We start from the raw sequence: 21,212 nt of genomic DNA, 5'->3' as shown, positions 1-21,212 counted from the left end.
CAAGAAAGAGAAATATCTCAGGTTCTTTGCTTGTTTTATCTATTCGCGCAGTAACACTGCATCGACTTACTCCATCCCTGACAGTTTCATTCAAGCGTTTGGCAAGAGATAAGAGAGGCATATTCATAGTAGAAAGCAAGAGGGTTAATACAACAGTGATAAGATAAAAAATAAACCTCACCTTGAGTGGGAGCAATAGCTGCTCCTCTGCAAGGGTTACTTGTTTAGAAACAGGGGGGTGAAACTCATAAGCCGTACATTTAAAACAGGAGGAAGAAGGTAGCCCGTAGCAAGGAAGGAGAAAGATCATTATCAATTATGGCACAGGATGAAAAGAAAGGAAAAAGCCCCTTTTTTTGGTTCCTGGAATCATAACGTCGTAAAAATGACATAGAACCGTACATGAGATTGATAGACCGAAATAATAGGAACAAAAGTAACCCGTTTTGTTTTGTTTTTGAAAACCAAGAAGAAGATAGAAGATAGATATGAAATATTCCAGTGCATGCATGCTAGAAGTCGAACCTGCGAGGACTAGAGGCGAGAAAGGGTATAAAGTGGCTAATGCAAAAGAAGTGTTTTTGGTAGAGAAAGGGGTAATATAAGCTATATCAAAGCAGGAGTGCCGCCATAGTCATGAAGCCGAAATAACTAATTCGTAGATATCGTTAGTGACTAGTTAACCATGAAAGAAAAGATAAAGGGTCGGTGACTTACATGACAGCGCATTTCCAGCCATCCTGTGGCTCGATGAGGTAGTCGTGTCCCGGGGGTCCGTTTGACGCCCACCAGGCAAACGAGCCCGCGACAAAGGAGACAACGACGATACGCCCAAAGAATTCGGTGATGGCTCCAAACGCGAGCAAGGGGAAGAGGATGGCGGCGAATATAGCTGCCACAGTGGAGTAGAGGGGGTTGGAATGCAGGGCGCTGGCAGGACGAGGGGCCATGGTAACCAGGTCGGCTCGCTGGTCCAGGAGCTTCCTCTCGCCCTTAGTAGATGCGCCAGCAGGGGAGCGTAGGAAGGCTCTGTAGGCGTCGACATCGTCGTCTGAGGCAGCAGGGAGGTTCTTGATCACTTTGGAAAAGGAACATAGCGCCCGATCTGAGCAGTTGTCAGTATACAAATATCAGTTCTAAAGGGTGGCAGAGACATACTGTACTGGTCTGTCTTGAGCATGATCTTGTCGAGAAGGTCTGTTCGTTTATTCTGTAGGATGGAGTAGTCTTGTATCTGGTCGCGGTACTTTGCAGCAAGCTGTTTCTGGCGGGAAGAAGCACGAGAGCCTGACGCGCCAGCGCGAGCAGCATCGATATCGTCAATGGTAATCAGGTCGTCTTCCAACTGGGCAATCTCCTCCTGCAAATGCCGCAGCACACGGTGGTTCAGCCGCTCAAACTTGCGATATACATGGTGAGGTGTTTCGGGCACGGCTGTCCATTCAAACTGCTCGGGCACTGAGGCCTGGGAGCGTCGTCTGGAAGCTTCAGTCGTCGGTGCCTTGTCAGCATGAGGAAGATGCTGCTGCTGCTGCTGCTGTTGCGGATGGTGGTGGTGATGATGATGCTTGGTGGGAGGCGGAGGAGCCATGGAGTAGGAGAGCATACTCTTGGGCACGTAGAAGGATTCCGGATGGGAGAAGTTCATGAAGGCCGGAGCAGCGGAAGTAGGGCCCTCGAGCAGGCTCTCGGTGTCCGTCATGTAAGAGCCGGCCATATGGGACTTTGCCATGCCTTTGGATCCGGGGATGTGGAGGTTGATAGGGTCGAACAGCATGTCTGGGGGAGTAACGGGCTGATATTCAGACTCCTTTGACACCGACGACGAGCGACTCGGACTGAGGTCTCTTTCTTTTTCTCTCTCTCTCTCTTTGTCCTTCTCCTTCTCTTTATCCTTATCTTTTTCTTTGGCCGTGGCAGAGGAAGAGGACCCCCCTGACACCGTCCTGAGCAGCTGGGAGAGACTGGCCTTGCGGCTATGGTCCTTTGGCCGCGGCGCCCTGGGTACCACTGGTTCGGAGGCCTTTCTTGAATGCGCAGAGGGCCTCATCTGCATCTGCTCGTCCAGCGGCTGGTCGAGGTAGGAGAAGACTGCTGCCGCTGCCGGGTCTATGGGAGCTACTGATGCAGGTATGGATGTAGATGTAGAAGTAGATATAGCAGCAACAGCGGGTATAGATGTAGCAGTGGCAGGCAGCGGGACAGTGACGGGCGGCTCGCTGGCTCTGCTGGCAGCTCGTCGCCGGGCAGCAGCAGCGGAAGCGGAAGTGGGAGCAGGAGCAAACTCCTTGTCCTCCTCGTACGGCGCATCCAGGGGCTCGTTGAAGATGCTGTAGCCGTGGTCTGGCGCCAGCTCGGCTTCGGGTATGGCATAGGAGAAGTCCAGCGGCGGCGGCGGCGGAGGAGGAGGCTGTAGGGGCACAGCGGAGGCCTTCTTCGACTTCTTGGTCTTCCCGGGCGCCATCTTATATAATCTTATATAGATCGCTGTGGCCGTGTAGGTATAAAGGCCCCGGGGGAGATATCTATAGATCTGGGATATATAGGCAGTGGGCAGGAGGTATAGGCAGCCCGCGTGGTGCTGAAGTTGTCAACCAGCGATCTTCACTTTGGCGCATATCACAAGCCGGTCACGGCGAAGGAAAGGAGACACGAGCAGGCGAGATCAAGGCAGCGTCAAGTCAGGCGATGAACAGACAGACAGACAGGCAGAGAGTAAGTGACAGTCGCTATCTCAAGATATTCCTTCGCTGACGGTGGTTTTATGAAGGAGACGCGGTTTGATTCTACTGCGAAGCGGCCAGCACTTGGTAGATATATATTTGATAAAAGACAGCCCGCAGACGGACAGAAGCAGTCACTCGATAGACGATGCGATTAATATATTGATTTATCCAAGCTGGCCGGGTTCAATAGTGCGATGAAACACCCCTGGGCCCGATCGACATTGGTTAGATGGCGGGCATGCGGGCGTCTCATGGAGGGCTGCTTAGCCCTTGTGTGCGATGATGACGGATAGAAAGACGAGCAGAAAAAGAAAAGACGAGAAGAAGACGAGAAGAAGAGGAAGAAGAAGAAGAGAAGAAGAAGAAGACGAAACGCTGCCAATGACCTGGGGGTGTTAAACGACCAGCCTCGATATATATATATGCCGTGAGACCAACGCCGCGAGCCACCCAGACAGCCAACAGACATGAAACAAGAGGCAGACGAGGTCGAGATCCGAGTTAAACTATGGAGTTACGACTGATGTACACGGGCTATGGGCATCTACAAAGTATACGGAGTATGTACTCTGTCCAGCGAGTGTGGGAGTCCTCGGCTTCACGGCCTGCGGATTCCAGCTCCAGGTTGCGGCCAGTGACTTGTCACATCAGACGAAAAGGTTTCATCTATCGAGTTTCCGGTCGCTAGTTCAGACGAAGGACCGTATAACGAGATGGCCTTTCATGGCTTTGATGGCTTTTTACACTCTCGACTTCCCCAGGATCAAGGTGATTTCTACCCAAGGCCGGCCGGGGGCAGCAGGACGGTGATTCGCCTGCGGGTCCAGCAGAGGCAAGTTGGCTGCGTCTGACCCTTGGAGATGCCCATGCTCGTGTGGCTTGCTTAGTGACTCCTGCGCTGTTACTAACCTTTGTCCAAGTAGATTATGTGCGTCTGTCAATCGGCTTGTCATATGGAAGGAAGTCATCTGTATCAAATACGGTGCAGACACACACACGCAAATACACGAACAGATACACACACGCAAACAGACATAAACAGTACTCATAGGCAGATACACAGAGACAGGCATAGAGAGAGGGAGATAGTCAAGGTGAAACACGTCCGTCGGTTGACGGCATCACAGCCTGCTCCGTACAGACAGACACACGACCGTCCAACTTCCCCCGAGAAGAAGTGATCCGGCTTCCACGGTGCTATTATTAACTTGATGGGCAGCCTGCAAGCAGACGATCAAGGGCGAAATGTGCCGTCCTCGTCCTCCAGCGATCCCGGCCAGCGAATGGCAGTCTGATATTGGCCCGTATTGCACAGACGAAGGCGCTGGAAGTGGCTTTTCTTTGCTTCTTCCTCTGCTCTGGCTCTGGCTCATCGCTGTCAAGAAATATCCGGCCAGAATTCAGTCAGAGTTATCATATGTATATCTGCAGGCTGATGATATACATAGAGTACTCCGTATCTATAATCTATAACTATAATGGCCGAGAAAAAGCAACGACGGCCAAATCCAAGCCACAGGAAAATTGAATCTTCGAAGATACGTGCATCTTCTTCCCTGCACGACAGCCAGCTGGCCAACGGATTTGCTGTATTATTATTTTGATTTGCTTTCAGCTGCCTGTCAGCTCGATCAATTAGAGCACAGAGAATAGACAGGAGAGAGCCTGTGGTCGCCCAACCTGCGCTGCTACCAAAGCAACAGAGCTGCCCGATCGCGAGCTTCCACCAACAACATTAAACAACAACAACAGCACCAACAAGCAGAAGGAAGAGGAGGAGCAGATGCAGATGCAGGCGCAGATGGTCAGGCTCCGACTACTTCACCCTCGTCTCTCCCTGTCTTCGGCTTCCGTGGCTGCTCGACATTGGGCCTGGAGTAGGACGGCCCCCGCGAGAGCAGGACCAGGACGGCTACTCAGCACGCAGCAGATACAGTCATCTAGCAGCGAACCGTTCGTGCCGTTGCGGAAGCAGTTGAAGGACGAGTCCAAGGCGAAACGGCTGCAGGGAAAGGGCAGGAAGCGGTCGAGAGGCGCGAGGTCGCAGGTTGAAGGATGGGAGCTGACGGTTGGCATTGAGGTGCATGCCCAGCTGGATACGGACGCGAAGCTGTTTTCCCGTGAGTTATAGGAAGTGGGAGAAGAAGAAGACGAAGAAGTGGTAGAAGAAGAAGAGATGCTGATTTCGTAGGAGCTTCTGCTGCTCAGGAGGATGCGCCGAATGCTAACGTCGCGCTGTTCGACCTCGCGTTTCCAGGCAGTCAGCCAGTCAGTACCATCCTATTATTATAATTATTTGTTGCTTCTACATATTGATGATGTCTGACTTTGCATGACAGTCCTTTCAGACGGCGACGTTGATACCGGCGCTGCGGGCTGCGATCGCGTTTGGGTGCGAGATACAGAGCGTCAGTCACTTTGACCGGAAACACTACTTCTACCAGGACCAGCCGGCCGGATACCAGATTACGCAGTACTACGGTAGGCACATCACCACGACTTTTTAAAAGTAGAGTTGTAGGGTTAAATGGGAGGCTGATGTCGACAGAACCGTATGCAAAAGCAGGGACACTCTGGCTGTATCCCCACGATGGGATAGCCCCCGAGGACGGCGAGGCAGTGCGAGTCGGGATCAAGCAGATACAGATGGAACAGGACACGGCCAAGTCACAGGAACTACCTTCGCACGCGGTGCTGCTCGACTTCAACCGCGTCTCCCGCCCGCTGATCGAGATCATCACGCTGCCGGAGATACACTCGCCTGCCACGGCGGCTGCCTGCGTACGGAAGATCCAGGCCATCCTGCAGTCGTGCGGCGCGGTCAACACGGGCATGGAGATGGGCGGCCTGCGTGCGGACGTCAACGTATCCGTTAGACGTACTGGAGAGACAAACACGGCAGAGCTCGGGCAGCGAACAGAGATCAAGAACCTGAGCAGCTTCAAGGCGGTCGAGGACGCCATCGTAGCGGAGCGGGACCGCCAGATCGCGGTGCTGGAGGGCGGCGGGAAGGTCGAGGGCGAGACGCGCGGGTGGACGATCGGGAGCAGCGAGACGCGGCGGCTGCGGGAGAAAGAAGGGTCGGTGGACTATCGCTACATGCCGGACCCAGACCTCGGGGCGGTGGTGGTGGGCGAGCAACTGGTCGCGACGCTGCGGACGAGCATGCCGCCGTCGCCGGACGAGCTGCTGCAGATGCTGACGGAGGAGGAGCAGTACGGGCTGACGATGGAGGATGCAAAGCCGCTGGTCGAGCTGGACGACTGTGCCCGGCTGGAGTACTATCTCGACGCCGTCGACGCTTTACATTCCCTCCAAAACACCACCACCACCACCAGCAACAGCAACAACGGCAGTGGAAAGACGGCGACAGGCAAGATGGTGGGCAACTGGGTGCTGCACGAGCTCGGGGGCCTGTTCAGCCGGGCGGACGCAGCCTGGGACAGCGGGCGAGTGCCTCCCGCAAGCCTGGCAGCGATCGTGCAGCTGGTCGGGACACGCCAGATCACCGGCAGCACGGCCAAGTCGCTGCTGGCGGGCGTCTTTGCAGGCGAGCACGGCGGGCGGACGGTGCAGGAGGTGGTCGAGCAGGACGGCTTGCTGCTGCGGCCGCTGGCCCCGGAGGAGTACCTGGCGATGGCGCGGACGGTGATGGCCCAGCACCCGCAGCTGGTCGAGCAGGTCCGCCGGGGGCAGCAGGGCAAGGTCGGCTTCTTCGTCGGCCAGATGATGCGCATGGGCGAGCAGGGCCGCGTCGAAGCCCAGCGCGCTGAGCAGGCTGTCCTCTCGTTGCTCTGATCCTCTCGTTACTCTAACCATCCTCTGATCCTTATTCTAGCGGTGATGCGGTGATGCCGGCGGTGGTGATAGACTTAGGGGCTGGCGGTGATATAGACTCAAGTGCAGCCTCCGCCGGGCATCGCCAGCGCCCCCGTACCAATGACAGCGCAGACAGCGAGCGCCGCCACCACCGGAAGAAAAAAGCCGGAGAAAAAGGACGAGGATAAGACGAAGACAAGACAAGAAGACGAGAAAAAGCAACGACAGGCAAGCGGGCCATGGACACTGCCCTAGCGCCTGCAGCTGCTCCTCTTCTCTCCAAAACATGTACTTAGGGGAAGTGCTCGCCCCTAAGAGCATCTTCAGCCGGCGAGAAGGCACAGCGCAACCAACCATCGCGACCGCTTCTCCCCTTGATCCCGGAGACGAGGACAGACAGAGTGACGAGAGACAGCGCCTGCGAGTGTTTCTGCGCCCTTCTTTTGATTTTTTCCCTTTCCTTCGGTGGGCCGCCGAGACTATCCGGCTCGTCTATATAAGTGGCCTTCGTCCTCAGACACAGCATCCGGACAGACACAGCATATACAGACATCATAGACAATAGACTGAAGATAGACAAGATGACTTCCCCTACCACGACCATCACGCAAAAGTTCCTCTCCCGGCCTGCCGAGCTGGGCGTCGTTGCCGTCGGCTTCTCTGACGGACAGGTGCGCCCCCCTGACTACCCAGATAGACACACTTGATAGACTGACAAGATGGACAGCCCAAAGCCGGTGTCGACGCTGGCCCGACGGCGCTGCTGGAGGCCGGCCTGCTCGACCAGGTGCGCGACGAGCTCGGCTACAAGGTCGACTTCGACAGTAAAGTGCACGACTACGCCGACCTCAAGCCCGCCGAGAGCGAGGACCCGCGCTACCGCAACATGATCAAGCCCCGGACGGTCTCTGCAGTGACCCGGCGGCTGAGCGAGCAGGTCTACGAGCACGCCCGCGAAGGCAAGATGGTGCTGACCCTCGGCGGCGACCACTCGATCGCCATCGGCACCGTCTCCGGCACGGCAAGAGCCATCCGCGAGCGACTCGGCCGCGAGATGGCCGTCATCTGGGTCGACGCCCACGCTGACCTGAACCGCCCCGAGGAGAGCGAGAGCGGCAACGTCCACGGCATGCCGGTGTCCTTCCTGACGGGGCTGGCCAAGGAGGAGCGCGAGGACGTCTTCGGCTGGCTGAAGGAGGACCACTTGATCAGCACCAGCAAGCTCGTCTACATCGCCCTGAGGGACGTTGACCGCGCCGAGAAGAAGACCCTGCGCGAGCACGGCATCAAGGCCTTTTCCATGCACGACGTCGACCGGTTCGTCTTTCCACCTCTACTATCTTCCCTTCCACTTCTTCCGCTAACTGTAGTAGATACGGCATCGGCCGCGTCGTCGAGATGGCGCTCGCTCACATCGGCAACGACACGCCCATCCACCTGTCCTTCGACGTCGACGCCCTCGACCCCCAGTGGGCACCCAGCACCGGCACGCCCGTCCGCGGCGGCCTCACCCTGCGCGAGGGCGACTTCATCGCCGAGTGCATCCACGCCACCGGCAACCTCATCGCCATGGACCTCGTCGAGGTCAACCCCAGCCTGGCCTCCATGGGCGCCAGCGAGACCGTCCGCGCCGGCTGCTCGCTCGTCCGCTGCGCCCTCGGCGACACCCTGCTCTAGACTGTATGATTCACGACGCAACGATAGATAAAACTTCTTATATTATTCTCTTCTTCTTCTCCATGTTCCTCTTCTCCATAATCCTCATCCCTGTCGTAGATAGTAAAAGTAGATAGTAGGTGTATGTATGTGAAACGTTGTCGTGGTGATGCGGTGGCTGGGCGAGTCAAAGGCCAGACGGAGCGACCAGCCACAGCTTGACCAACCCTGCAAGGCGACATTTGACAGCTGGAGCCACAGTCTTCTCTTCTTCTCTCTTCTTATTCTCTGCTTCTTATTCTCTTCTTATTATTCTCTTCTTCTTATTCTTCATCGTTATCGTCTGATAGCTCTTCGTCTCAGCTCATTGACTTTGCTCTGACCTACCAAACCGCAGCTCGAAGTAAACAAACCAGCGCCCGCCAGCAAACAAGCAACAAGACGCCCAAGACCACCAGGTGGCCGACGCAGATTGGAACAGCGCTGCAGCTCCCCGGCCTCCCTGTCACTCGCTGTCACTCTCCTGTCTCGCTGTCGGGCCTGCGGATGGGACCAGGAGGCCTCTGTTGCTGCTAGTCGCACGCCGCGGCCTCTCCATCTACATCTACAACATCTACAACATACATACATCCACACATACATACGACAATCCAAAGATACCACGATGACCAGCTCGTCAGGATACACCGTCATCCAGCGCTTCCGGTGGCCTGAGATCCGCCTGCACGTCTGGCTGCTCGTCAACCTCGCCTCCTCAGCGACCTGCCTGGGCATCTTCAGCTGGTTCCTCTTCGTCCAGACACAGCTCTCCGTCTCGACCCCATGGTACCTCCCTCCCTCTTCTCGTTGTACAGACAGACAGATAGATGATTGATGTTTGCTAACTTTTATCCAGGGTGTTCCCGTTCATGGTAGCAACCGCCGGCCTGGGCCTGCTGTTCGTCTTCTTCATGCTCTTCCTCATCCAGCGCGGCCTGCTGCTCCCCGACATCATCATCCTCGGCTGCTTCGTCCTCTTCGTCCTCTGGCTGACCGGCCTCATCGGAACCGCCATCGAGCTCTACGGCACACAAGCAAACGTCAACTCAAACTGCCAGAACTACGTCGTCAACATGCCCTCCAAGGGGCCCAGCATCAACACCCTCGCCTGGCTCACCCAGATCACCATCTGTAAGCTCCTTTGCCCTTCCCTGGCATTGCTCTGTACTAACGTGTGTAGGTAACTGCTGGAAGACGGCATTCGCCTTTGAGCTGGTCAGCACCGTCTTCTACATCTGGATGCTCATCATCGCCTTCCAGGTCCGCAGGGGTTTCTTCCTGAAGTAGCCTCCCCTCTGCTTTTCGAGCTTATCGTTCTGTTCAATCAAAAAGGATACCCATTCCAATTCCAATTCCAATTCCAATAGGGGGTTGCATGTTTCACCGGCGCCAGCATTCTCCTACTTTGTTCTCGTTATTTCTTCCTTCTTCTTACTTTCTACTTTTTACCTCTTCTCACGACTCATGATAAACGGGATGTAGACTTATTTCCTTTGCTGATTTACTGATGGCGTTCCTGGATGGGCATTGTTTTTTACCACATTACGCACGACCTACATGACCGGATCGTACTTGTTTTCCTTTCTCTCTTTTTCTTCTTTTCTTCCCCTTCACGTTTGTACATATTACTACTTGATGCTTATTAGACTGAAGGACCATTGAATGTCGGGATTATGACGAGATTAATATACATGGCCAGTCTCACAGAGATCCCATCCAGTCTATGATGTTAGGAAGCCTCGCTCGTGTAACTGTCTTACCCTGTGCGTCCTTTTACTCTTAGATTGCAAGGTCAAGGTCAATATGGAAGTGTTATCGGTATTAATATCTGCAGGGTCAATGGCGCCAAGTCAATGGCCTAATGGTATAAATTGAAGGCCCTCTATAGAAGAATATGGAGGTTTCTTTGACCCCATATCCAACTGGAGGATGTCGTATCGTCCACCAAATACCATTACCGGTCTGCGATAAGCTTCGAGGTTCAGAATAGATCAGGCACCGCCAATGCCCTCGTGTGGCTCCAGAATCTCGTTGACAACGAAGAAACGCCCGTCAACATACCCAGTCCACTTTTCCATCCAGTAGACACCTAGATATAAGAGTCAGTTTGTCTTTAGAGACCCTGCTTTGATGCTGAGGCTCGTAACTTGGTCGGGGAGCTTTTCCAGGAACCGGGCTGCACCCTTAACCTTCACATGCGCTATTTGACCCTCAGTTTTCAATTTCTCTCCGGCTCTGTCAAAAAGTCCTTTGATCGCTGTTGACACTTCCCATGAATTTGCGCCAAAACTCCATATCTGCCCATTATCAGCGGTAGCTCACTCTTTTTAGTGTAGTGGCGAAATTTTGACAATTTGTCGCCGGTCCGAGGGGATTGTCTAAAGTGTATGCCATAGGCTGTGTAAAAAATTGAAGTACGTGGACCCAGCGAAAGCTTCAACTACTTTATCGTAAATATATTCACTAGATTCTTGTTGTGAATTGTATTTAACGGAAGAGGAAGCAACATCATATTAACCCTGTTAGCTGAAGTTGAATTGTGAACAAGGTATAGCGGGCGGTCACTAGGCTTTTTGCCCACCTATTCCTCCACTTTAAGGGTATCATAAAAGCCGTTGAGCCTGTCTGGGTGGCCACTAGCTAGGCTGTTAAAACAATATGCTGGACGCGGAGGACAATGTCTACGATTTTGGTTGAATGTAAACTCGCCATAAGCTTGAAAGCGAGCGCTTAAATTTAACGTGGCGCTACTTTGTAAATTTTTAACCAATCACAAATCGATTAACTAACGCCAAGCCTTAAACTCGCGGCTCTTGAGGAATCCGATACATTCAATCATTGGAAAAATATTCAATATTCATACATCTCTGAATGACGCAAAGAATTAAACGACCCTTAATGCTTCACTCGACCCTTTAATTGGAGATTTTCTTAGGCACTTTCTTCCTACACTCGCCATTCATCCATTAGTCCATGCAGCCACGAAAACAAAACCGAATCTTGCACCGATTTCAACTCACCCAGTCACTTTCTCAAAGGTATTTCTTGCAAAATCAGTGACCTTCTCGTTCACTCCCCTGGCCTTTTGAGGATCGATTTTGCCTTTCCCATACTTCCTCTCGGCAGAATCCAGGGCTATCGTTCGTGCAACAAGTTAGCGGTGATAACGGTCATGGCAAAGTTATTACTTTTCGTACCTTTATCGACATAGTCCCTGCCACCGCCTGCCCCTCCTGGGCCACCACCGGGTACCTGACTGTTCATGATAGATAGGTCTGTTTGAAGATATATTCAAGTATTAGTCAGAGCTTTTTTGAAGTAATCGCAACGATAAAAACGTAGACTCACCCATTAACAGAAGGAATCTCCCTTCTATATAACATCTACTAGCTTCGCCACCAACTTTTACTCGTAGGCACATGACGTCATGAAGCGTTTAAATAGTGGAAGCTGTCTTGAGTTGAAATTTTATACTTGATTGGACCTTGCTATATTTGTACAATGGTGCGACATCAGTCCAAGCAAACAGCCAGTGGTCTGTACGCACATGACTCGAGCCGTATCCAGAAATGTAGATAGATGGCATTCGAAAGCTTACAGGATGGGATACCGGATACCGGGAGTATTCAATGAGTAGAAAACGGGCTAAAGGGTACCGAACATCAGGGGAAGTAAATGCAGTTAAATCCACAGGCTAAAAACACTCAACAACGCCTCGCTATGCTTCGAAGTTCAGCTTAAAGGGGAGTATTTTCTTTATTTTTTTCCCTCCGGTTGTAAATGGGGGGTATATGAGGGTGTAGTGAAGGTTTAAATGGCGGCTAATTAATTGGCATCTTCTTCGTCTTCCGCTGTGTTTTTCTCCCAATCCAGGTCTTCGTCAAAGGCGGCCATCATCTCTCGCTCAAGGGCATCTTCGTCGTCCTCTGGGTCGTCCACAACGGGATCTAGGTCCTTGTACTTGGGCTCAACATCCGGTTGGTCGCCCATCAATACTTCCCTGCCAATTTCCATCTCAGCGTCGGCAGTCGGTTCAGTGGCAGGGATGCTTGGCTGAGCTGTAGAAACTTCTTTTAGACCTGTGGTTCGTTCATGAGACCGCTTGATCTTTTGGGATAGACGGGATCCGCTACCTTCAGCACTTGTGTCATCTTCTTCATTGTCGCCAGCCTCAGCATCTTCGGCGGTCTCTCGCTTGCGTTTCTTGTCAGGGAATAGCATGGAGAAGTCGGTGTCGCTTTCGCTGTCTTCGTTATCGCTACCAAGGAATTCTTTGAGCTCGTCGTGTACCGTTGCCTGCTCCTGTTCGTCGTAACCAAGCCGAGACTGATCAGTCAGACCGGCAGATAGCTGGATTTCTTCGTCAGAATTTCTTCGCCTTTTAGCCAACTTCAATGATCGCACACTCTCTGTGTCGTTGTCGCTGGCCGGATCTGATTCATCGCCTGAAGATGAGGGAAATGAGTCGTCTGCATTCCCCTTGGTCTCTGGTGAATTCTCCGATGAGCCGATGGGTTCGCCCATGTCGTCCGGATGAACTGGAACAAGATATGGCTCTTCATCTAGGCGCTTCCACTGAGTCATGCAGTCAACCAGCCATTGAACAGTAACAATTTTCACCTTCGGATACCTCGTAGCCTCTCGCACCTTGGCTGTTCGGTTTCTCCCAGCAACCAAGTGGGTTGTGCGGGAATTGATCTTCGGAGTGATCGTTGCCCCAAAGCTTTTCGCCCATAATGAAATGTCGGCATTCTGTGTATCTGTTCCTAGTGGAAGGACGCCTGAGAAGACCAGGATGACGGACTCGAGGGCTACTCCTTTGATCTCTGGCATTAGAGTCTTGACATCAGGCACTATCTGTAGGTCAACTGATTTATCTTTGGTAGGGGCACGCTGTCCCGCCAGGGCCGTTACTCTACCACCAAGAGCTTGCGTGCGTCTTCGGTCGTACTCCTCAAAGAACCGCTGGTGTATTCGCTGAAGACGCTCTTGTAGCAATGGGAGCTCACCATCGTTGTCTTCAAGTAAGTGGTGACGATGGTGTTTTACCGAATCTTGAGACTCATCGCTGGACGAATCGCCATTCTCCGTGTTCAGCTGGGTCTCAGCCGCTTCATCCTCTGCATCCAGCAGCTTTTGCTTCTGAAGCAGAGGGCGCTCCTCCACCTGGTGTGCAATAACTTCTTCCTGTTGGCTGGTCTGCTCCTGTAGTAAGACAGGGTTGTCCCCTCCGCCCATAGTTACCAACTGTTCAAGTGTTGATTGCTCAGGTTCCGTGGAACCAGACTCATCTGCTTCGGTTGTCTCGGATTTTGATCCATTGGACTCTGGCTTTGCATCTCCTTCAGAAGTTGTGGTGGTAGCATCGGCATCAGCATCAGCGGGAGCAGCAGGTATCGGTTTTTTGGCCTTTGCTCCAGACTTTGACTTTGCTTTAAATTCTTGTTTCTTCGGCAAGAAGCTGGAGTTAATATCACCAATACCAACGAAAAAGTCATAAGGCGTGACCTTAATCAAGTTCTCACTCCACTTCCATACGTCTCCTCTGTCGTCAATAATGACTACCATCTTGGTGTCTACCGGGAATAATCGTTGAAGGTTTTTCGCCGTAAGGCTACCACTTTCATCTCGACTGAGGATTCTGTCCCCAAAGATCTTTCTGTCTGGATCGACGATGTTGGCCACGTTCTGCGCATAAGCCCGCGTCCCCATGGTATAGATATGGAGCTCGTATAGCGTAGAAATCACTTTCAGAAACTCCTCTAGTCCCGGTCGTAGTTTAATGTAATACCAGCATCCTCTCATGCCAGGACCGTCATCGACTAGCTGGAAGCACCGCACATCCTTGACAGCGTCATGATTGGGGTTGTCCTTGTCTTGCTGCCATTCCCCCACGGTTGGGTCCACGGTGGCATGAATGATAGTTTGATCCAGGTCAACAACCAACGAGAGTCTTCTTGACGAGAGTAGCCTGCGTTTGGCATCCTCTTCTACCCGTGTAGCTTCACTTTCACTAACGGTTAGTGCAGAGTTGTCGTGAACCATGCGGATGGGTGCCCGCTGTGAATCAAGAACGTCGGTGTTGTAGCTTGCACTGCGTAGAGAAATTCTCTCGTAAGTATATAAAACATCGTGTGTCTTTATGAAGGCATACGGCAACTCACTGAGTCATATCCTTGCCGCAGTTTGCACACATGCCGCCAAACTGCACTTCGTGAGCGCATGGCTCGTCTATCTCAGCGACGTTAATGCTAATACAGGCCGAAACCCACTACCATCAGCAAGCCCATTCTACAACTCCTTATCTATCAGGAGGGATGTAATTGGTCACTTACGGAGTTTCGATAATCTGTCCCTTACGGATCTTCCAAGCTATCAAGGTTCCGTCAACTGTGCTTTCGAACCTCGTGGGAAATGTCCTCACGACGTCCACCTTGTTACCTAGCCCATCTCCCTCCGTCACAGTCGTGCGATAAGTGTACGAGAACAATCCATCCCCCTGGTTTACTTCATCGCCTGTCTTCTTCAGCAGGTCTGTGACGGTTATCGGGTAGTAAAGGCTGGTAGATAATTTCAGTTGCATGCCTTGGCTGTCAAGCTGCGAAGAGCAAGAATTTCGAGTGGTGTATGGGGAGAAACAGTTATTATTTCGCTGTCAGATGGCAGGATGTAGCAATGCGATTTGTGGTTTCGTTTATGTAGCAAAAGAAAGGCGTGAGAGAGATCGATGAAGACGGCTGGTTTTGTTTATGGTGTGGGTGTGTGTGCCTTGCGTCTGTTGTGTTTGTCTAAGCTGCCATAATCCGGGGAAGGCTGTCGCGTCAGAATGAATAGAGAGGGTATTGACTCCGTTGCAGATAGAGAAGCTCCCCTTGTCCTTGTTAGTCAATGCGGTGCCCGAATAGTGACGAAGTGTGCTGATGGATAGAGGGCGGCGGCAGGGCGTTTCGGTGTGTGTTGTTGGGCTGTGGCATCGAGCGTTTGATGGTGGCAATGCGAGTCGCAGCGAGAGATTGCGCCGGATAGACAAAGGACGAGCTGCTGTCTGCTTCGTCGAGGTCGGAACTGCGATGCGGTGCTTTGTCTGGCGTAGGTGAGCGTGTTGTTTGTTGCTGTGGTGGGTGAAGGCAGAGACGAGCGTGGAAGCGTGAAGCAGTTCGAGGCAGCGGACGAAGGCGAACTCAAGCGGGCGCTACTTAAGTAGTTAAGGTTGTTTGCCGCGGCAGACACTGCATAGCAAAACAATAGACTGCATAGTGCACAGCGATAGCGTCAGCCGGCGAGACGAAGCCATTCTCTATAGGTTGCACGGCGAATACAATAGACGGGGCTACAGAGTGCTTGAGGCTTACTTAAAGAGGGTGGTCGTCTTGGTCGACTGGGTCTTGCTGTATAAGCTGGGGTGCCTGGATTATAGCTCGTTGGACAGATGGAGATAAATAGTAACTACAGGAGATGATAAGAATAATAGTAAAATAACAATACGAGACGAGCTCTAGGGACAGCTTCCGGTGAGGTAACAGATTAATACCCATTGCCTTCGAAACCAGCCAACATAAACCGAACATGAAATCTCGACCACTACCTTTATCGGCCATTGATTATGCAAAGGCAACATCCACCTTGGAATCTTGCAGAGATGTTCTGTGAGGAGTGAAAAAACAAAAAAAGGCCCCATATCGCACGTATATGATACTCAACAGCATTAGGCGTCATTCAAAAGACAAGGTTATCCCCTTCACCTACGCATCAAAAGCTATGGGCAAGATGGACGAGGTAACGAGGGCATTTATTTGGCCTTGGCCAGACCAACAGTACCCTTGCCCAAGTCGTAGACAGAGTACCAGCGTCTCAAGAACGAGTCACCAAGAATAGCAAGTGGACCAACGGGCTCTGGGAAGTCCATTCCCATGAAGCTGCTAATACAGGTGCCGGAGACCTCCAGAGTGTAGTCGTGAGGTCCGATGGTGAAGTTGTGGCCGCTAAGGGTGAAGGTGACATCGGGGAGCGAATCCCGCTTGGCACAGTCAAGAGTGTATTGACCATTCCATGACTTCGTGGCACCGATTTGGGAGTTGCTACGATAACGAATTAGAATGCTTTCAAGGGAATCACAGGACAGAAATAAAAGAAAACAGGACTTACATCATCTCAGCAAGAGTGGTTGGGAGAGCAATGAGGGAAGTACCGGTGTCGAGGATGATACCAGTGTTCTCCAGAGCAGCTGTATCCTTACCAAGGGAGATGGCGTTGAACTCAACCTCCCAGTAGGCCTTGCGGCGGAGTGGGATGGTGGTCATCTTGCCAGTGAAGTGGCTCTCGTCGGAACCGCCAAAGGTAACGACAGACTGGTCACCCTCCTTGTTGGTATCGCCCAAGTAGAAGCTGAAAACTGGCTCGTCAATGAGACCCTGGTCAATCATCTTGTAGAATGGAGGAGTGATCCCGTTGACCGAGATGCTGCTGAAGCCCATGCCCATGATGCCGTCAAAGCGACCAAAGGCGAAAGCAAGGCCTGGCTCGCTAGTAGCCTCAGCAAAAAGCTGGTCCTTGATGGTCATGTCACCAATCTTGACATCGTCCTGAGAGACGAAGCCCTCGAGACTGCCGGATCCATAACGAATGGCGAACTTGGTGCCGTTCTTATGGTAGGTGGACGAGGCTGAGGAGTCATATGTGCTGTGGAGGAAGCAAGCGATGGATGAGCAATCCTTTCCTGGGACCCAAAGGTTGGAGCTTCCGGTGTCCAGAACCACCTTGAAGGTCTGTGGAGGAGTTCCGATGGAGATCTCGGAAAAGTCTGTCCCGGGCGGTTAGCATCCGTTCAGACATGTGGCTGGGGGAATAAACATCATATCGGGTATTATGTGAAAGGGTCAAAAAAACGGGGAAAACATACACTGAGCGTTCAGGAAGTTGTCGATGAGGACGTTGTGCCCAGACTCAGCTTCGATGGGAGTCTGCTCCTTGAACATCTGCTGCTCGTGTAGACCTGGGCGGATGCCCATGTACTTCTGGCCGAGAGACTTGATCTGGACATCGATGTCGGCATGCTCCTACAGATGGCATGGGTTAGCATCAGGGAACGAAAACACAGCTACTCTCAGCTCCGGAATATCGAGAATCGCGAAATTAACGTACGAGCTGGTCCTTGAGGGAGACCTTCTTGAGCTTCAAGCTGTGCACCTTAGCAGCAGAAGTACAGCCGAGCAGGGTCGCACCCGCAAGCAAGAGTGAGCCCTTCATGATGGCTCAGAAGACGGGATGATACTAGACAGTGGTTCTTTCGATAGAGATGAAGTTCTTCTGCAGTGGCGCTGATGAGATGGTGAAGATGGTGAGGATGATGGAGGATGTGAGGTTGGAGGTTGGAGGTTGGAGGTCGAAGCCGCCCCGGAAAGAAGAGCAAGAAACTACCGGGCGATGACGCTGCTCACGTGAGGCGTTGCCCCCAGGCTGCCGCCAATCAAAACTATGACGTGTACGGCCGCCAGGAACGCATTTCTTTTAGCTACGAAATATGGAGCTACTGGTAGTACCTAGGTATGCAGATGGGCATTCGAAGTGAGGGCTACGGAGTGCAAGTTCTAGACGAGAACGCTTGGATTTAATTCTCTAATGGTACAGCATCACGCGAAGCCAGCTACTCTGGGCTCAGTTTAGCGGTAGAAGTCGAACCTGTTGAAGCGAAAGAAGGAATGCGTTAGCCTGGTTGGATTGGAAATAGACAGAGGGTAGTAGGGGAGGGGACACATACTTGTCAGAGTCCTGTCCGCCCTTGACTTGGCTAGAGTAAGCATCCTCAAGGTCAGACTGGATGATGTTGTATCTGTTCTTACGCACAGCACGCAGCCCAGCCTCCTGCATGATGGCTGCGATGACGGCTCCGGAGAGTGGGTCGTTGCGGACGATAAGCGAGTCAAGGTCGACCTCCGGCGACAGGGACATCTTGCCGGCAATAGTAGAAAAGATCAAGCGTCGTTCTCGTCGATCCCGCAGTGACGGGAACTCGATCTTACGGTCAAGTCGGCCAGGACGGAGCAAAGCCGGATCAAGGGTGTCCGCTCGGTTTGTGGCCATGATGACCTTGACGTTGCTGGTCTGGTCGAATCCATCCATCTGGTTGAGCAGCTCGAGAAGGATACGCTGGACTTCTCTGTCTGCACCTGTCTGGGCGTCGAAACGTTTCGTGGCAATAGCGTCAATCTCGTCAATGAAGATGATGGCTGGCGAGTTCTCGCGGGCCATTCGGAAAACGTCACGAACCATGCGAGGGCCCTCGCCTAGGTATTTCTGTACAAACTCGGATCCTACTACTCGGATGAAGTTGGCCGTTGTACTATTGGCAACTGCTTTGACCAACATGGTCTTGCCGGTACCTGGGGGCCCGTATAGCAGCACACCACGAGGTGGATCGATACCTACAGCGTAAACCCTATTAGCACAAGTATTACTTAAGGATTTGATAAGTGTGGCATACCGATTTGCTTGTAGAGGTCGAAATGAGTAAGTGGTAGCTCGACAGCCTCCCTGATTTCCTGCTTCTGCATGTCCAGACCTCCGACGTCCGCATACGTTACGTCTGGCTTCTCGTTTGCTCCAAGCATGGCAATGGACGAGTCTGCCTCTGGAGGGAGAATGTCCACCAGGGAGTTGGAGTGCCGGTGGAGAGCAACGGAGGAGGACGGCTTCAGCTTCTCGCGGTCGAGGGTCGAAAGGATACGGACGACATAGTTGGAGCCTGTTGACGACTGGACAATACCGGTACTTTAAAGAAAGAGAACATATTAGCACTGGGGTCACTCTTCCAGTAGGTAAAAATAAAATGTCAACGACGCACTTCTGATCGATAGCCTCCATGAACTGGCCAATGACCAAAGGTACACTCTGGATACGTTTGATCTCCTCCTGGGCCCGGACGAGCTCTCGCTTAAGACTCCTGCAAATACAGTCAGTATCAAATATGTCTTCTCACTCCCCATACTTCTGCACGCTGCTAACCTCTGCTCATCCTTGATATATTCTTCCTGTAGCTGTATGTACCTATCCAGCAAAAAAACACCAAACGTCAGCCGCTTTTCCTCCCCAAACATAGCTGTAGGCAGTCACTTAAGCCGTACTCTAGATGTCTCTGGTATCGCTTCAAGATAGAATATCCGTCTTCGTCATCGTTCGTCGAGCCCTCAAGCGGGTCGATATCTGGAATCGCATCGTTGAGAGCGGTCTTTGGTAGTGAGGGAGCAGCCCCCAGAGGCGTATCAACGAGAACGCCGGCCATGGTAACCAGTCCCGGGGAAAGACGTAATAAGTATGTAGATGGAAGATATATGCAAGCGTCGTTGTCTCGAGTGTAGCTCTCCAGGCGCAGGCTGCTGTCTTCTTCTCTCTGCTTCTTCTTCTCGCTGTCGCGCCAGAAGCTCCAACTCAACCTTGGATGCCAAGAGTCACGTGGTCAGATTTCGCCTGGCGCTAATAGTCTTTAAATTCAACAACCAGCAGCCAACATCGAGCATATACATAAGTTGAAAAAGAGGATACAATCAAGGTCTAGGGACAATGTCTACATATTGAGAGGCTATTATATAGCTGCTCCAGCCTTGTCATCTGAAGAATGGTACATATCCTTTGCTTCTGCGGATGTAATGGGCCACTTTGCTCATCTCTCTTGAAACCCCTGCCACCTTACTCTGGTATGGGATCTTTTACCTACTAACTAACAAGGATTGCAACTACCAAACTAAGAAGTAATGCTCTATGTTATACTCGCCTACCATATAACTATCAAGGAGCTATGCATTTATACATGAAGAGATTGCCTCTTTCCTTCGATCATCTCTATCCATTGTGCAGCGTTTGAGATATTGGTGACGATTTGTCTGAAGTTGAAGAGACGGATACTCCGTACACATGAAAAGATACCATCATCTATGAAAAAGAAGAAGAAGAAGAAGACACGGCTTAGCTTATTGAAGTTGACGCCGTACCTAATCTTTCACACGCCCATGTGGAGGGGCATCCCCTTTTCGTTGTTGCGGGCCTAGCTGCGATTGTCCTGAGCTGATGGATTCGCCTGCGTTCATACGGCGGTCGGTCTAGGCCTCTTAGTCCACTTGAGGCTTCATTACGAATGGAGACATTCTGCTTTCTTGCAGATGAAAAAAGTGTTAAAACCGATGTTCCCGATATACCTTGGTGTCCGAGCGTATGTGATTGCGCCTGGTTAAAAGGTTCCTGAGAGCCGATGAGGAGAATATCACAGAAGTGAGAGAGAGGAGTCGCATATATATGCTACACCGCCCCTTCACGTTTTTATCTTTTGTAATTCTGATCTCCAGTCATGGCCTTCGCTGCGAACTTGTTTGACACTACCAACGAGCGGGTTTTTCTTCTTGGCTCATAAAGGCGGCAACTTTTGGGAGATTTTGAAGTACAACACCTTGCTGCAAAGCGGGTAACAAGATCTAGGCCGAAGGTGCCTGGTCGGAGTATGTACTCGATGTGTCCGATAATGTACCCGAGCGTTTGTGTAGCGGGGCGAACTGCATTTTATAGCCCCTTATGTACCTACGCTCCGTGCCTTGAACTCAACCGTCTTGAGGCCACTCCCTACTCCGTACATTCTGTCATTGAACTGTCGCCACGGCCAAACATGCAAGTCCGACTTATCGCATTTGAAAGGGACCAAGAGTTGTTATTTGTGACCAATCAACGAAAAAAGACTAACCAGCCAATCAGACGAGACCATTTAACTAGTTAGTTAGGCTTCGGCGAACTTCTTCTGGGCCCTTTTTTTTTTTTTTTTTCCCTTTGGTGCGCGCAAAGAAGCAAAAAAAAGCGTTACGAGGCTCAAGGCGAAAAAAAGGCAAGGAAGACGAAAAAAATATGAGGAAGCCCGGCATATTATATTCCAGCCGCAAAGAGAGACAGACACCCAGGAGTGCAGGCACTCTGGATTACAGCATCTTCACCGTC

At 51.9% G+C, this 21,212-nt stretch overlaps 7 protein-coding genes across 7 annotated transcripts; 3 read left to right on the top strand and 4 right to left on the bottom strand.

Annotated features, from left to right (window-relative positions):
• Window positions 1-611: 611 nt before the first annotated feature.
• Window positions 612-2,464, bottom strand: MGYG_02623 (hypothetical protein; the record flags this gene model as incomplete). The annotated part of the gene is made up of 3 exons (XM_003175044.1): window positions 612-651; window positions 718-1,105; window positions 1,159-2,464. 3 exons carry the CDS (start codon window positions 2,462-2,464, stop codon window positions 612-614), a joined length of 1,734 nt encoding a protein of 577 aa, XP_003175092.1.
• Window positions 2,465-4,509: 2,045 nt separating this feature from the next.
• On the top strand, window positions 4,510-6,524 carry MGYG_02622 (aspartyl/glutamyl-tRNA(Asn/Gln) amidotransferase subunit B; the record flags this gene model as incomplete). The annotated part of the gene is made up of 4 exons (XM_003175043.1): window positions 4,510-4,846; window positions 4,918-4,994; window positions 5,066-5,207; window positions 5,275-6,524. 4 exons carry the CDS (start codon window positions 4,510-4,512, stop codon window positions 6,522-6,524), a joined length of 1,806 nt encoding a protein of 601 aa, XP_003175091.1.
• A 602-nt stretch (window positions 6,525-7,126) lies between these two features.
• On the top strand, window positions 7,127-8,222 carry MGYG_02621 (arginase; the record flags this gene model as incomplete). The annotated part of the gene is made up of 3 exons (XM_003175042.1): window positions 7,127-7,216; window positions 7,273-7,862; window positions 7,919-8,222. 3 exons carry the CDS (start codon window positions 7,127-7,129, stop codon window positions 8,220-8,222), a joined length of 984 nt encoding a protein of 327 aa, XP_003175090.1.
• A 643-nt stretch (window positions 8,223-8,865) lies between these two features.
• MGYG_02620 (hypothetical protein) lies at window positions 8,866-9,527 on the top strand (the record flags this gene model as incomplete). Its single annotated transcript, XM_003175041.1, has 3 exons — window positions 8,866-9,026; window positions 9,097-9,371; window positions 9,421-9,527. 3 exons carry the CDS (start codon window positions 8,866-8,868, stop codon window positions 9,525-9,527), a joined length of 543 nt encoding a protein of 180 aa, XP_003175089.1.
• A 2,538-nt stretch (window positions 9,528-12,065) lies between these two features.
• On the bottom strand, window positions 12,066-14,823 carry MGYG_02618 (RNA polymerase II subunit A domain phosphatase; the record flags this gene model as incomplete). Its single annotated transcript, XM_003175040.1, has 3 exons — window positions 12,066-14,334; window positions 14,405-14,491; window positions 14,576-14,823. The coding sequence occupies 3 exons, from the start codon at window positions 14,821-14,823 to the stop codon at window positions 12,066-12,068; spliced, it is 2,604 nt and encodes an 867-aa protein (XP_003175088.1).
• A 1,206-nt stretch (window positions 14,824-16,029) lies between these two features.
• On the bottom strand, window positions 16,030-17,486 carry MGYG_02617 (hypothetical protein; the record flags this gene model as incomplete). The annotated part of the gene is made up of 4 exons (XM_003175039.1): window positions 16,030-16,318; window positions 16,386-17,040; window positions 17,140-17,296; window positions 17,382-17,486. The coding sequence occupies 4 exons, from the start codon at window positions 17,484-17,486 to the stop codon at window positions 16,030-16,032; spliced, it is 1,206 nt and encodes a 401-aa protein (XP_003175087.1).
• Window positions 17,487-17,894: 408 nt separating this feature from the next.
• On the bottom strand, window positions 17,895-19,518 carry MGYG_02616 (26S protease regulatory subunit 6B; the record flags this gene model as incomplete). The annotated part of the gene is made up of 5 exons (XM_003175038.1): window positions 17,895-18,661; window positions 18,721-19,007; window positions 19,081-19,179; window positions 19,242-19,283; window positions 19,361-19,518. The coding sequence occupies 5 exons, from the start codon at window positions 19,516-19,518 to the stop codon at window positions 17,895-17,897; spliced, it is 1,353 nt and encodes a 450-aa protein (XP_003175086.1).
• Between the last annotated feature and the right edge of the window lie 1,694 nt (window positions 19,519-21,212).

This window comes from Nannizzia gypsea, genomic scaffold (assembly GCF_000150975.2).
Source record: "Nannizzia gypsea CBS 118893 supercont1.2 genomic scaffold, whole genome shotgun sequence".
Classification (NCBI taxonomy): Eukaryota; Fungi; Ascomycota; class Eurotiomycetes; order Onygenales; family Arthrodermataceae; genus Nannizzia; species Nannizzia gypsea.
Note: the sequence above shows the minus strand (reverse complement) of the source record. Positions and strands in the feature narration are given on the sequence as shown.